At 42.1% G+C, this 14,904-nt stretch overlaps 1 protein-coding gene across 2 annotated transcripts in view; it reads right to left on the bottom strand.

The window, feature by feature from the left end:
* The window catches only part of LOC137528804 (CD59 glycoprotein-like), a 38,743-nt gene extending 25,223 nt beyond the window's left edge, over positions 1 to 13,520 (bottom strand). Inside the window, exons 1-3 of one of the 2 annotated variants that reach the window (XM_068250410.1) lie at positions 13,406 to 13,520; positions 6,678 to 6,779; positions 1,330 to 1,380 (exon numbers count right to left, since the gene is read on the bottom strand). In XM_068250410.1, coding sequence (XP_068106511.1) covers positions 1,330 to 1,380; positions 6,678 to 6,779; positions 13,406 to 13,463 — 211 coding nt within the window. In that variant the 5' untranslated portion in view covers positions 13,464 to 13,520. The remainder of the gene's footprint in view (positions 1 to 1,329; positions 1,381 to 6,677; positions 6,780 to 13,405) is intronic. The other variant, XM_068250411.1, reaches the window with a different exon arrangement.
* Between the last annotated feature and the right edge of the window lie 1,384 nt (positions 13,521 to 14,904).

Genomic DNA, 14,904 nt, shown 5'->3' with positions numbered 1-14,904 from the left:
ACAATGTACACAAGGGGTGACACAGACAAAGAGGTAGCACACGGTTATACAACATAGCACAAGGTTGTCCTTGCACACAGGGTACAAGATGCATGATCATGTGATTTCACAGAGACCCAGCAAATCAAGACTGAGTTAGTCCATGCTCCCACTATAGTGGGAAACTGCCATTTTTGTGTCCATTTTACAACCAGAAAACTGACAGTCGACGGATCCTATTTTATAAAATAGGATCCGCTCAGGAGTTCACACTTGTCAGACTGGAATGAATCTGTTGGATCCGTTGCAGTAAGCGGACCACACCTTTGTTTGGTCTGCAATTTTTCCCAAAGAGGCCTATGGCTAAACTCCAGGCACCAACTGGACCACATCGTACCATCACAGAGGACATTGCAATGTCCACTGCCGCTGGCTGTTCAAGATCCGGTTAAAGTGAGAACCTAGCCTAAGTAACTAGCACATACCAGTCCCAGCCAGAGTATTATCTGCATGGAGTTTGTATGTACTCCCCACCCTTTAGATTGGAAGCCGTTGGCAGGGTCTTCACCTCCCTAAAGCTACGTACTCACCACCCGACGGGTCCAGCAACTTCCCTTTGATGACGGTCTTCTTGCTCATGACAGGAGCAAACAGGAAGTAAGCGATCTCGGTGCTTTGCACGGAGTCGTCGGGGATCTTAACAATCCGATCCACCATGTCTGTCGCTTAACGATGCGCGATTGCTGCGGGGGGGGGCAACATCATTTAACATACTAATGTTAAATAATGTTACGATTTTCCCTGATGTCGGGTAACATCGCTGCAAATATCGCCTGGTGGGTACAAGGCTTTAGTGTGGCCTTCTTGATCTTGCAACCCCTAGGACACCCTTCCCATGGACTAACGTGACACCCTTTCCACGGACTAACGTGGACTTGAATTGCTTGGTCTCTGTAAAATCACAGGGTCACACATCCTACGCCCTGTTCACATGGATAGCCTTGTGCTATGTTGTATAACCGTGTGCTACCTCTCTGTGTGTCACCCCTTGTTTACATTGTATGTAACCCCATTTATTGGCCAGCGCTGTGTAATATGTTGGCGCTTTATAAATACACAAATAATAATAATAATCCCTGCATTTGCATGGCATTCCTACCACAGTCCCAAAGATATCCAAATGGGATATATGGCTTCCACCCAAAATGGCCTTACACCGATGGTGGGGGCATTAGACTGGAACTAGGGTAGGAACAATTGATTTATGAGCCCCTATGAGGGGCAGTTTGCAAAATACATTGTTGTTCAATGTATTTCTCAAGATATGTAATGCAACAAAAAAATAGTTACGTATGTGCTGAGAAAGCACAGCATCCTTTGCTGCATTCCTGTTGTCAGGATCTAAAAAAATAAACAAAACAAAATATTTGATTTGATAGATTACTAAACGCAAACCTGAAGTGAAAATAAACTTACTAGTTAATTATTATTATTATTATATGTATGTATTTTACTAAGTTAAATATAACATAGAACCATGTTTAAGACTTTATTCTAAACAATAGCCCTGACAAATATTCCCAGCTGAGCTGAAAAAAACAAACAAACAAACAGAAGTACCCGTAGATATTCGAATATAAGCCGACCTCGTGTATAAGTCGACTCCAAAATTCAACCCTCTTAAGCAGGAATTTTTTTATTGACTCAAGTAATAAGTCTACTCAGTAAAGTTAATGGCTGCAATTGGGGCTCAGGAGGGGTTAATGACTGCACTGCATACAGTATTGCAGCCATTAACCCCCTCCTGTCCCTTAAGTGCAGCCAATACCTCCTTCAGGTCCCCAAGTGCTGCAATTATTCACTCCCTTTTATAAAGCCCAGTATCCCCCCCCCCCTGCCTCTTTCTTTGTTAATTGCTGTGGCCAGGACTTTCAGACTTGTGTTTTCTTTGCATTTCTTTTCCTCAAAGTACCACTGGGTAAATTGCTGCAAATGGGAATCTCACTATTAGTACACACATTACTCGGTGTTGCCTGTGACTCATGTATAAGTCAACCCCAACAATTTTATGAAGTGAATCAGACCTAAATTTCTAGACTTATACTTGAGTAAATACAGTAATGACCCTTTGAACTTTCCAGCACTACGGCCTTATCACAAGCATTTGCTCACTCAGATAAAGCTTGTTTGGCTTCAGTTTACTTTTCAGGAAACTATTAAATCCCACTAGCTTTTTCACAAGCTTATTTGCATAGATAACAACTCTAGTTATTAAACTCTTGCTGTACTGGAAGACAGAAAAGGACTGCAGACAATTTCTTAGTAGGGCTAGCACTTTATACAGTATCAGTTTACCTCCTCATGTTACATGTCACTTCAGGTTTGCTTTGCTCATGGCCAAAACTCGCAACAGGAAAAGACTCTTTTAAGGTCACGTAATACGGGTTAAGGTCTGGTTTCTGTGAATTTCCCCGGTGGATCAGTCGGTGTAATTGCACTCCAGTAGTACCTAAATTGCATTTTTAATAACTTCGTAAAATAAAACAATAAAATATGTACTCAGCTGTAAAAGTTGTTTCATGCTTTGCATAAGCATACATTAAACAGCTTATATAACTCATTAAGCCGCCCAGTTCTGGCAAGAGCTATGTTGGAACCCGCAGGACTGAATGTTGAAACTTTTATTCTCTCTAAGTTGAGTTATTTTGCATATCAAAGATCTTACATAGTACATACTGTAGTTATTTGGCTTGAAAAAAGACATATGTCGAAGACTTGGTTTGAATTTCAGGAAACCACTCGATATGTGGCCCTCACATCCGTGTAGGCCGTATAATGGGACCTGGTGTGTTGGCTCTTGGGGCAGTCGTGGCTAGTTCTTCCTCTGTCATTGAAGTAACTTTCATTGTTGTGCTCAGGCTTGGGCGTGTGTTACCTCCTCAATATCTCCTCTTTTCTTCTCATTCTTCTTTTCTCTCTTTTTTCTTTTTCTTCTGTTCTCATTCACTTCATATGCGTTCTGTATGATGATCAACTGACTATACCAGTCCGGTTACCTGTACGTCCCCGACTATCTGGTCCCGAATGAAATTCTTGTTTTTGTAAATTAATGGGGATCTAAGTGTGGTCATAAACTAGGCCTTTTTGATCCCTGGAGGCATTACCTGGTTTTTGCTGTTCTACTTTATATGCTGCAGTTTTACTACTATATGTAGCGAAAACTTTGAAAAATAAAAGAATCTTAAAGAAAAAAGACATATGTCCATCCAGTTCAACCAGAAAATAAGGTACAACACCTCACGTATCTCAGTTGATCCAAAGGAAGGCAAACAACACTTACAAGGTTTGGACTAATTAGCTCTAAGAGGGGAAAGAAAACTCCTTACCAATCAGATAAAATCCCTGGATCAACACCACCAGAAATTACCTAGTATTTATGGCCATGGATGTTCGTCAATGCAAGGGTTTCACCCCCCCCCCCCCCCAAAAAAAAAAAAACCCCACAGATACGTACACGGCATCCGAAGCTGCAGCCGAACCTCTATAGCCGCACCATTGACGTTGTGGAAGCAGGAAAAATTTACACTTGCTCCCGCTACTCTGCATGGCGGGAGGAGGTGGCGGGGACAGTTTTGTGAGTGAAAGGGGACGTTTTCGTGCTAATTGGCTGCACTTGCTGTAGAGGAAAGGGAAGAGGAGGGGGCCTCCAAAGTCTCATGACCCCCCTGTAATGGCGGGGTCACAGGGGTGAATGTTACGCCCATGATGCCATCCAGAATCGCACTGGCATGCAATTAGGATGGCAAGCCTACTGTCTGAATTTGGCGTGTCCCCATCCGGCTCACATGCGGGAAAACGCTGCATATTCGGAGTAAGCGGAAACGGGCCCTAAGCTGTTTTGAAAAGATTGCAGCCTGCGGAGCTCACAGTCTGCGCCAAAGGAAATGGTCAGTGAGGGTGCTCCAAAGTAAAGCGTCAGGAGAGCCCCAACTATTAACATTCCCCCTTCCACCAATATAGGGGTTCATCCTTCATATCAGGTGTTTTTGTGGCCACACTTGTTATGGATGTGAAGATTATGATGGTCACACCTGCTTTATGGCCCTTGTAAGATGGGCCCCCAGGCTGTGAGGGTCACCAGGGGTAGGCAAGGGAAATAATGTGAATTTTGGGGTTGCCCCTGCAAATTTTTTTTTTGGGGGGGGAGCATGATTTGTAGTTATGCCCCTGACTGCAACTACTTAAAGAGAACCTGTACTGAGTAAAAATATTTAAAATAAACACATGAGGTAACTTCAAATGAACATTGCATAGTTAACTTGCCATCAGTTCCTCTCAGAAGCTCACAATTTTCTTCTGACAATAATCCCTTCCAGTTCTGACAATATTTTGTCAGATCTGAAATATATCAGTTGCTGTCAGTTATAGCTGAGAGGAAAACTGATGTACCAGGTAATGTCCATGTTTCCCTATGGCTCAAGTGGGCGATGTTAGAGTTGAACTGTGTGTTGACCAGAAAGCTGTTATGGGTTATGGCCATTTTCAAAATGGAGGACGGAAAATTTCCTTGATCACAGTGAACAAATAGGACGCGGGACAGGAGAAAGACACTGAGGAGTAGACTACATGGAAGGTAAGTATGACTTGTGTATGCTTATTTTGACTTTTAATTTTCAGTTCAGGTTGTCTTTAAGTACTGTACACATATATTAAAACACGCTCCGCCACTCAGACACTACAGAACTACAAATTACAGCTTCTTAAAAAAGGAGTTCACAGGTATTCATTTTTAATGTCCCTGTAATTCATACATACTTCCAGTTCCTCTAGTTTATGGTATACCGGTACTTATAGTTATTACTGTTATTTACAGACTCATGTAATACAGCCTGCAGGCAGCCGCTTTGGTCCTTATCTTTGCTAGGTGTGGACTGGATACAACTCTGTGGGAGGCCGGATTGAGTTTCAGGATGTCAAGGTAGGAGGAGATTATCAAGCACAAACTCATCTCTGTCACCTGCAGCCACATTACCCAGATGTGCTGCTCACGTCACGTGTGTCCTAGAGCAGTGTTTCTCAACATTTTATTGGTATGTACCCCCTTTAAAACCCGCGTACTCACCAAGTACCCCCTAGCATAGTAACCATTATGACAAGTACCCCTTAACAAATATATATTGAAACGTAGTGCATGATAATGGTTCTAAACAACTTCCAAGTATTTACTATTGCTTTTAATTAGCTAAAATACTAATTTGGTGGTTGTTTAAATAAGATTTATAATTTTCAAAAACTCTAAATTGGTTATTCTTGGTTAAGTGTATGAAGCCCGAGTACCCCCTGGAACCATCAGAAGTACCCCCTGGGGTACGCGTACCGCATGTTGAGAACCTAGGTCCTAGAGGATGCAGGAGATGGGGGGCTCTCCGTTCCTGGTCTCTCTCTCTCTATATATATATAAAATTCTTTGTGAACTACTGTATTTTTTGGAATATATATATATATATATATATATATATATATATATATATAATTTTTTTTCTTTTTTCTTTTCTTGATGCACACTAAATCTGTTAAAAGGACTTACATAGCTTAAAGAGGAACACCAGTGATGTATAGTAGAATGCAGTAAATTATTTAGGCTACACATTTTTATGCTAATAATCCTGGCATCAGCTTTAGAAAGATTTCCTATAGCTATATACTTTATTGCTGCATAGTGGTTTAATACAATATACATGCAAACTGCGCCTGCCTTAATGAATCTTTGTCTTTGAGTGTTCGCTACCACGTCCATAGAGATAATGTTGAAAAAAGTTGTGACAGCGCTCCTCTTCTTATTATCTACACATCTCCCCATCGAAGACTATGTGAATCAGGCGAAAAACTTTATTGTATACTCCACATTATAATGCAATGCATTTCACTGGTATTTAACCCATTTCTTCAGGCAAGGAACAGGAGTAAAGTAGGTAGTAGAAATCTGACAGAACCGACAGGGTTTGGGCTAGTCCATCTCTTCATGGGGGATTCCCAGCATGGCCTTTGTTCTTTATAAAGACTCTACCTGCTTCCCATCGATGCAGAGATGATAGAGATCTCACTGCATAGTGGTATGTAGCCCCTCCCAGTGATGTTTAGCTTAGGCTGTTTTATTATGCAGGATTCCCCTCCCAGAGCATTCTGGGAGACCAGGGTCCCTTTTCAACTCACTGTGTCTCCTAGGATATCATTTTTAATCTTCTGTTTAAAATAACTTTTCAGCAGTTTAAAAATTACCAAAAAGGTAGGTGAAAAAGTACTATAAAAATCATTCTGTGTATTTTCTTGCTTGCCGGTAGCTTAAAAGGCATTTTATTGATAAGGTGTGAAAATATTACCTAGGATAAAACTAAGGAGAAAAGGTGAATTGCATATGGGCCAAGATGTTATTTCTACTGGCTTTGGAAGACACAGTAAACAAACATTCCGCAGAGTTACACCTGCCAGCAGTCGCCACCCCTTATCAATTTCAAAATGTAAATCAGAGAGAGGAAAGATTATTACAATAAGCAAACAATGACTAAATAGTTTATAAATGAGTACTGTAAAAAAAAAAAATAAGAATAATTTGATTAATTACGCTGTATTCTGTAAAGTTCCTCTTTAAGAGAAAGTTGGAAGGATTTTACAGTGAATTATAAATGTAACAAACTTACGGTCGATCATCTCTCGTATCATACAGTGCTGATTAGGGGCACAGGGAACGCTGGTCATGTCTTCACAATCTCCGAGACAGAAATAGCAGTTGATAGCATAACCTACAAAATGAATACAGTGAGAATGTTGAAATTAAACCTGTGAGTTTTTTTAATGAAAAAAAAGATACTTTCCTCGGGAGGGGGAAGCCTCAGGATCCTAAAGTGGTGTCCCCCCCCCCCCCCCGTCATACGTCAGTGCATTGCAGCTCTGAGACCCCTGAAGCCCTCCCTGTGCACGCAATTTGGCTAGTTGAATTAGGGGACACTGGCTCTGGCCTTCCCAAGGACAGGCCTGGGGAATGTCTCATTGAATGTCTTTTGGCATTTATGGTTTTATGACTGGTCTGCTTTATGGTGGCCATACATGATTCAATAAAAACGTTCAATTATCCCCTTTATTCGATCTAAATGAATTTCCCGTTTTTTCGAGAATAATCTGATCGGACATGATGGAGAAAGCTTTGTATTCGATCTAACGAAATAATCGAACTAAATTATCTAATCAAAAACAATGAAAAATTGTACCATGTCTGGGCACCCTAATAAGCTTTTTCCATCATGTCCGATCAGATTATTGTCAAAAAAACAGGATAATCGTTCGAATTTCTTGATCGAAAAAAAAAATATTTTCAACTTTCATTCGATTGTTTAGAATTCGAACGATTATCCCGTTTTTTTGACAATAATCTGATCGGACATGATGGAAAAAGCTTTATATTCGACCTAACTGAATAATCGAACTAAATTATCTAATCGAAAAAAAATGAAAAATTGTACGATGTATGGCCACCCTTAGGGAAGAACGAACAACCATTTCCCCCAGAGCAGAGGTCCAGGCTAAAGGAAACACTGTTTTTTAAGCAAAGCTACAAAGTTAAAGGGACACTCCGAATCATGATTTGTGTGCTCGATGTCATGCGATTGCACAAGTGGCACAGGTACATCCATGACACCTGGCTTTTTCCATGACACCTATGCCGACGTAAGCATCCCCTAGGGGCACTTCTTTTGCTACAGGTAGACTTTAAAGAGACACTGAAGCGAGAAAAAAAATGATGATATTATGATTTGTATGTGTAGCACAGCTAAGAAATAAAACATTAAGATCAGATACATCAATCTAATTGTTTCCAGTACAGGAAGAGTTGAGAAACTCCAGTTGTTATCTCTATGCAAACAAGCCATCTCCGACTATGTTAGTGGTGGAGAGGGCTGTTATCTGACTTTTATTATCTCAACTGTAAGATAACTGTTTACTTTTTCTCTGCTAGAGGAGAGGTCATTACTTCACAGACTGCTCTGAAAGACTCATTTTGAATGCTGAGTGTTGTGTAATCTGCACATATTATAGAATGATGCAATGTTAGAAAAAACACTATATACCTGAAAATAAAAGTTTGAGAATATTTTCTTTGCTGCTAATCTTCTAGTAATTATTCATAGTACACAACCAATTCACTATATCATATTTTTTTTCGCTTCAGTGTCTCTTTAAGCAGCTACAGACTTTCTTTATCGCCAAGATGTACGATAAAGCAATATTCCACCTCTGTTATTAATTGCTATTTATTGGTGTTACATATGTAATTTTATAATTTAATGTTGTTAAAATGATCGTTTCTCTTCAGTTAGCATCCAGCTAAGGCAGGGGTGTCATACTCAGATACAAAGTGGGTCAGTATTGAACAGTGGGACCTAGTCACAGGCCAACCTCAATGTCTACTGGCCACCTTATAAAGTTCCCTGGTGTCTAATTGCCCCCCTCCAACCCTTATGCAGTTCCCTGGTGTCTAGTGGTGTCTAGTGGTCCTCCTCCCCTCCCTATACAGTTCCCTGGTGTCTAGTGGCCCCCACCCTCCCCTATACAGTTCCCTAGTGTTTAGGGCTTAGAAGTAATAAGTTAAAGTGGATCGGAACTCAGAAGTCCTCTCTGCTCTAAAAGATACACAACAGCATAATAACCACAAAAAAACATTTCTTTGTTACAGCTGAAACAAGTCCTAAAATAAATCTGCACAGTTTCTACTTCCTGATTCATGGAAGCAGACGCATTGTTTACAGCCTGTGCTTTCAAATGGGCTTATCTGCTATCTCTGCCATGGCAGTCATGTGACACAGGGGGGGGGGGAGATCAAATTATAACTAGTGATTAGACACAAATGAGGGGGAATTACACAGGCTAAACTCTTTAAATACATACAGGGTGCATTTCTATTATGTTTTCCTTGTGTCCTGTGCAAGAGTTCAGGTCCACTTTAACCAAGTTTGAGGGTGTATTTATGTTTCCTGTTCACTTCCTACTCCTAGTGATTTGCATAAACGCTATATGCAAACCGCAAACGCATTAAGACGCACGCAAAACGCAAGAAAAACGCATGTAAGCCTTCGAGCAGGTCCCCCTCTTTGTGTGTCCTACCTAATCATGCACCTCCATTACTGTGCAGCCATGCTATGCATTTGAGTGAACTCAACTTGCCTAATCTCCAGTGACTGACTAAGCATTACCTGGTACTCATACTGTGGTGCGTGATCTGGTTTCCATCTATTCCTGTATTGTTGTATTGCTGTATGTCACCCCTAAATATTGTCTGTAACTTCAACTAATATCCATCGCTGCGTAATATGTTGGCGCTTTATAAATACAATAAATAAATAAATAAAATGTGTGGAACAGAAATGCAAAACGCACAGAAAACGCACAAATGCATATGCAGCAAAACGCTACATTTCCCGCCCTGCCTAGTGTGTTCCTACCCACACTGTTCCTAGCAGAAGCTGTCAGGTGGGTGTGACACACACAGTTTGTTGTCAACCATTTCATTAAACTAGGTGTGTGCAGCTGGTACTGGGGATTTCAGCACATCAGAGTACTGTTACCATGGTGGCAAATAAAAACAAATCTTTTGGTGGTACTTATCCGTTAGCCGGGCGCATCCTCTAGGTGGCGACAAAACTCCACCAGAGTTACATCTTTCCCTACTATCCATGGTGGCCTGGAGGGGGAATAGTAATTAGCGCCACCTGCCGGATGCGCCCGGCTAACGGATAAGTACCCTTTTGGTTTATTTCAACCTTTGTACCTCTCGATCTCGGTGAAGCTCAATGCTGGTTGGGAGAGCTATTGCCGATGCCAATCCTCCAGGTAGGTACACCACTCCTACCACCACACTGTGAACTAGAAGTAGGCAATACCACTGGCTTGAACTTGCGTTCAATTTATTTGCATGTCTCGCACATGCAAAGACATGCAAATAAATTGAACGCGAGTTCAAGCCAGTGGAGTCGCCTCCATCTAATTGCTATACTTTCAGTTTATTGAACTGAATTGCATATTTACAGGTGCTGAATGGGAATTAAAATGGCGAAATCATTTCCCAGTTATATTAACCACTTAAGGACCAGGGGCTTAAACCCCTCCTAGTGACCAGGCCACTTTTTAATAATTAAGCCACTGCAGTTTTAAGGCTGCAGTGGCCGCAAAACTTGCTGCAGGGCCGCACAACTCGGCACACAAGTGATTACCCCCACCCTTTTCTGCCCACCAACAGAGCTTTCTGTTAGTGGGCGAGGATCGCTCCTAGGATGTTTATTTTTTAATAAATATTTATTTCCTTTTTAAAAAAAATAAATTTTAGTTTCCCCCTCATCTGTGACTAATCACAGGTTGTAATTTGATCCCTCAGCTGTGTCAGCTGACTGCCAAGGCAGAGAGGCTAATTTTAAAAGCACAGGATGTTAACAATAGTTCTGCTTCCATGAAAGCAGGAAGTAGATACACTGCAGATGTATTTTAGGATTCGTATTAGCTGTAACAAAGAAATGTTTTTCTTTAACGGTTATTATGCTGTTGCGTATCTTTTACAGCAGAGAGGAAGTTCTGAGTTCAGGTCCACTTTAAAGAGAAACTCCAACCTAGAATTGAACTTTATCCCAATCAGTAGCTGATACCCCCTTTTACATGAGAAATATAATGATTTTCACAAACAGACCATCAGGGGGCGCTGTATGACTGATTTTGTGCTGAAACCCCTCCCACAAGAAGCTCTGAGTACCGCGGTACTCTGGGCAAACTGCCACAATGTAACAATGTTCACAGACAGGAATTAGCTGTTTACAGCTGTCTCTAACAGCCAAAACAGCTAGGAGCAGCTACATAACCTGCCCACAGTAACAATGTCACCATGTAATATATGTCAGAATGTGAATCTGGGAGAGGAAAGATTTTACAATGAGCAAACACTGACTAAATCATTTATACATAATTATGGTAAAAAATGAAGCATTTTTTTACTACATTATTTTCACTTAAGTTCCTCTTTAAATGTCTTGCCCAAATCTAGATGTACCAAAGTCCGCATTAGTCAGCAGGGATGTCATTGAGGTGCAATTACATTAGAGATGACTGAGAATGATGCAGATTATTAGGATACAGAATTATGCTAATCGTTATGGAAATCTATTGTAAAATAGACTAGATGAAAGCATTTGATTGCTCCATGTTCAGGCTGCATAGATTTGCAGTAACATTTGCATACATCTGCATCAACTTAGCATTATGTACATATTGCAAGTCAAATATAAAGTTGTCACTGAGCCAAAACTTTGTACTAATCGCCTTTTAAACGTCCGTAGCACAGAATATGGGGAAACAAAATGACCTATAGATGTCCCCTGTAAATACCTTAATACACACACGCGCACGCACGCGCACACACACACACTTTTTTATTTTTTATTAACTTTTGTTAAAGCGTACTCGACCTGAAGCTTGGGTACAAAATTAGATACTTACCTAAAAAGAGGGAAGCCTTAGGATCCTATTGAGGCTTCCCTCCTGCTCTGATGCCCCCCATTGCTGAGCGCAGCCCACCAGTAGATTAGCTTCAATGCATTGTCGCTAATCATATCGGGACACTCAGCTCTTCTTCCTCCAGCGTGGCTGCGCAATAGCCGCCCCAGCTCGCCCGCACATGTGCAGTAAGCCGGAGCATGGTACTGCGCATGAGTGGGTGGGCTCACGTGGCCACACTTCAGGAAGAAGAGCTGCGTGGCCCCGATGTGGAGAGGTGGCCGTGCTCAACAACTGGGGCCTTCAGATCAGCGAGGAAGCCTAAATAGGATCCTGAGGCTTCCCTCTCTTAAAGTAAACCAGGGATCTTGCAAAGTAAAGATTTGATACTTACCCGGGGCTTCCTCCTGCTCCATAACCACGTCTGAGTCCCTCGCCGTCCTCCCGCGGTCTGCCGTTCAGCGGCAATCAGCCCCGGTAACTGGCTTGGTCACGTCAGTCCGGGTCTACTGCACATGCGCAGAAGACCCAGACCAGACCAGACCAGTCTGAGCCAGTTACCGGGGCTGATCGCGGCTGAACAGGAGACAGCGTGGGACTCAGACGTGTTTACGGGGCGGAAGGAAGCCTCAGGTAAGTATCAAATCTTTACAAGATCTCTGGTCCACTGTATCTATCTGATTTTGACCCTGAGCTTTAGCTCGGGATCACTTTAAATGTATTTTCATGTATATTTCAGTATATATTTACACATTGCTACATTTGTGAAGAAACAGGCATCACCTACACCAGGCACGGGCAAACTTGGCCCTCCAGCTGTTAATGAACTACAAGTCCCACAATGCATTGCAGGATTCTGACAGCCACAGTCATGACTCATAAAGGCTAATGCATTGTGGGATTTGTAGTTCCGTAACAGCTGGAGGGCCGAGTTTGCCCATGCCTGACCTACACTCTGTGTTTCTATCCCATTTCCCTCCTGTTGCCAGTATATAAAGCACTGCTACATACCTCCCATTTTGGGATGAGAAAAAGGGACACTTATGCCACGCCCCTGCCACACCCCTGATCACGCCCCGTCACTCCCCTAGTCACGCATACCATAAAGATTTCATTAAAAAAAATGTTGTTTTATAATTCAAACCACACTGGTCCTTTCTATCCTGGTTCATTTTCATTCATATTAACATTTTAAAGTTAGGAATACATCAATTTAAAGGATGGGAATAAAGCATGGAGTCAATCAAACACATTTTTTAGTAGCAATATATATATTTACATAGAAAGAGGGACAAAGTCCTGAAAGAGGGACATATATGAGGAGGAAAGAGGGACGGGGCTCCCAAAGAGGGACTGTCCCTCCAAAAGAGGGACAGTTGAGAGCTATGCTGCTAATATCTCCATATAGCTACTGACAACCCGACACATTTGAAAAAAAATCTCAGCCAATTGAGAATATTCCAAGATACCCCTCCATCCACAATGATATTACTAATATACTGGAAAAAATAGTAGATCAAAATACTCATGCTATAATCTGATATTGGTGCCCCCTGAACACTGTAGCGCTAGGCATGCACCCCCTGGCCCTTTTTCAATTGACTTTCTCTCCTGCGCTTTTTCCTAGGAGATAATTTTCCATCTTCTCTTTGAAATAACTTTTCAGCACTTTGCAGTTGAAAAAGTACAAAAAAGTAGGTGAAGAAGACTATCATCATTATTTTGAGTATTCTCTTGCTTGTTGGTGGTTTGAAAGGCATGTCATTAACAAAGTATGATAATATCACATAGGAGAAAACTCAGGAGAAAAAGTGAATTGAATAGGGCCCTTGCGCCTATATTTGTCACATCTGTACAGGTTCCCTGCAGGTACCGGAGGTGACAGTCAGAGTCTTACCAGTGTGGCACTGCAGTAGGACGAAGAGGAGAAACGAGTATAACATGTCCTTCCTCATCTTGTCTGTCGGTTCTTCTCGCTTGCTTGGTCCAAAATTTGTGTCTGTTTTGCGTTCCGCTGTCCAATATATTTTCCCAGTTCTGTTACAACAGGTTGAAGGGAGGAGCGCTCTGCTGCCAGCCTCACCCCAAACTAGCTGGAGGTGGCTGGGTGTGGCAGAATTGTGATTTGGGATGCGTGTATGACGATGTACAGGAACAATGGATTTTGAAGTTATTAGACACTCTTATGCTTACTCAGTAAAGCTACGCACAGAGGCTACATTATCACTCCCCAGGATGAGCATTCATGATCGTCTCAGTTGATAGTACGAGTGTCCTATGATATTGTTAGGCAATCGGTAAATCAGAGATTGATTAAGATGTAATGGGGCTCTAGGCAAGATAGTAGATTTGGGGCCCGTTGTGGTCTTTTTGGTAAGCTGAAGTGGAGAGAGGTCAGAGAAGGTGGCTGGTGGGCCCCTGGACGTGTAAATTTAAAAAGGGCGCCTGGAAAAAAGGACACCTGATATAGACTAAAAAAGCCAGATTTGGCTACAAAGGGCACCTGGTATAGCTGAAATGCCAAATTTGGCTATAAAGGGCACCTGGTGTTGGCAAAATGACAAATTCGGCTACAAAGGGCACCTGGTGTAGAGAAAATGTCAAATTTGGCTATAAAGGGCACCTGGTGTAGAGGAAATGTCAAATTCGGCTATAAAGGGCACCTAGTGTAGGGGAAAAATACAATAAAAAACAGAGCAGGAGCGCAATAGCGAACAGCAGCAGCCAAGGTGAGCTCAGGGCCAGTCCTCAAGCCCTAAACAGGAGAATTGGGAGAAGATAATGGAGCACCTGGCACTTACAATAATGGTACAGATTAATATGATCAAGTTCGTCCGTCCAGAAAATGTATGTATGCATAGCTTGCATTGTTAAGCAATGGGTTAATGCCGCACTGAACTTCCATTTGTTTTAATTAGTGCAAAGTGGGAACTTATGCATAGCTTGCATTGTTAAGCAATGGGTTAATGCCACACTGAACTTCCAAATGTTCCTCCAGGCTCCCCGTAGTGCCGGCTATCAACTGCAGGGGAGGTGGGAGGAGTTGGCAACCATATATATACTCTGTGAAATTTGTTTTCTGTAATCCCCTGACGAAGGCATATGGCCGAAATCCGGATTGGGAATACTTTTAGATATGCAATAAACACAAGAATTTGTTTGTAAGTGCAATTTTGTGTGGGTCTGTCAACTTTGGGCGCAGTCTGCACTATGGTGTTTGTCCCCTCTGCATCCCCATAACCAGGAACCAGCCGGCATAGTCCTGGAACACATTGGACTGCGGGCGGCGACATCACCACTGGCGGAAGGGGACGGAGACGGTTTCCGCATCCCCGTGCGACCATCCGCGTGCATACAGCTCCACTATCCATGCGGACCCCGTACAATCGTACGCAA

Source organism: Hyperolius riggenbachi, chromosome 8 (assembly GCF_040937935.1).
Source record: "Hyperolius riggenbachi isolate aHypRig1 chromosome 8, aHypRig1.pri, whole genome shotgun sequence".
Classification (NCBI taxonomy): domain Eukaryota; kingdom Metazoa; phylum Chordata; class Amphibia; order Anura; family Hyperoliidae; genus Hyperolius; species Hyperolius riggenbachi.
Note: the sequence above shows the minus strand (reverse complement) of the source record. Positions and strands in the feature narration are given on the sequence as shown.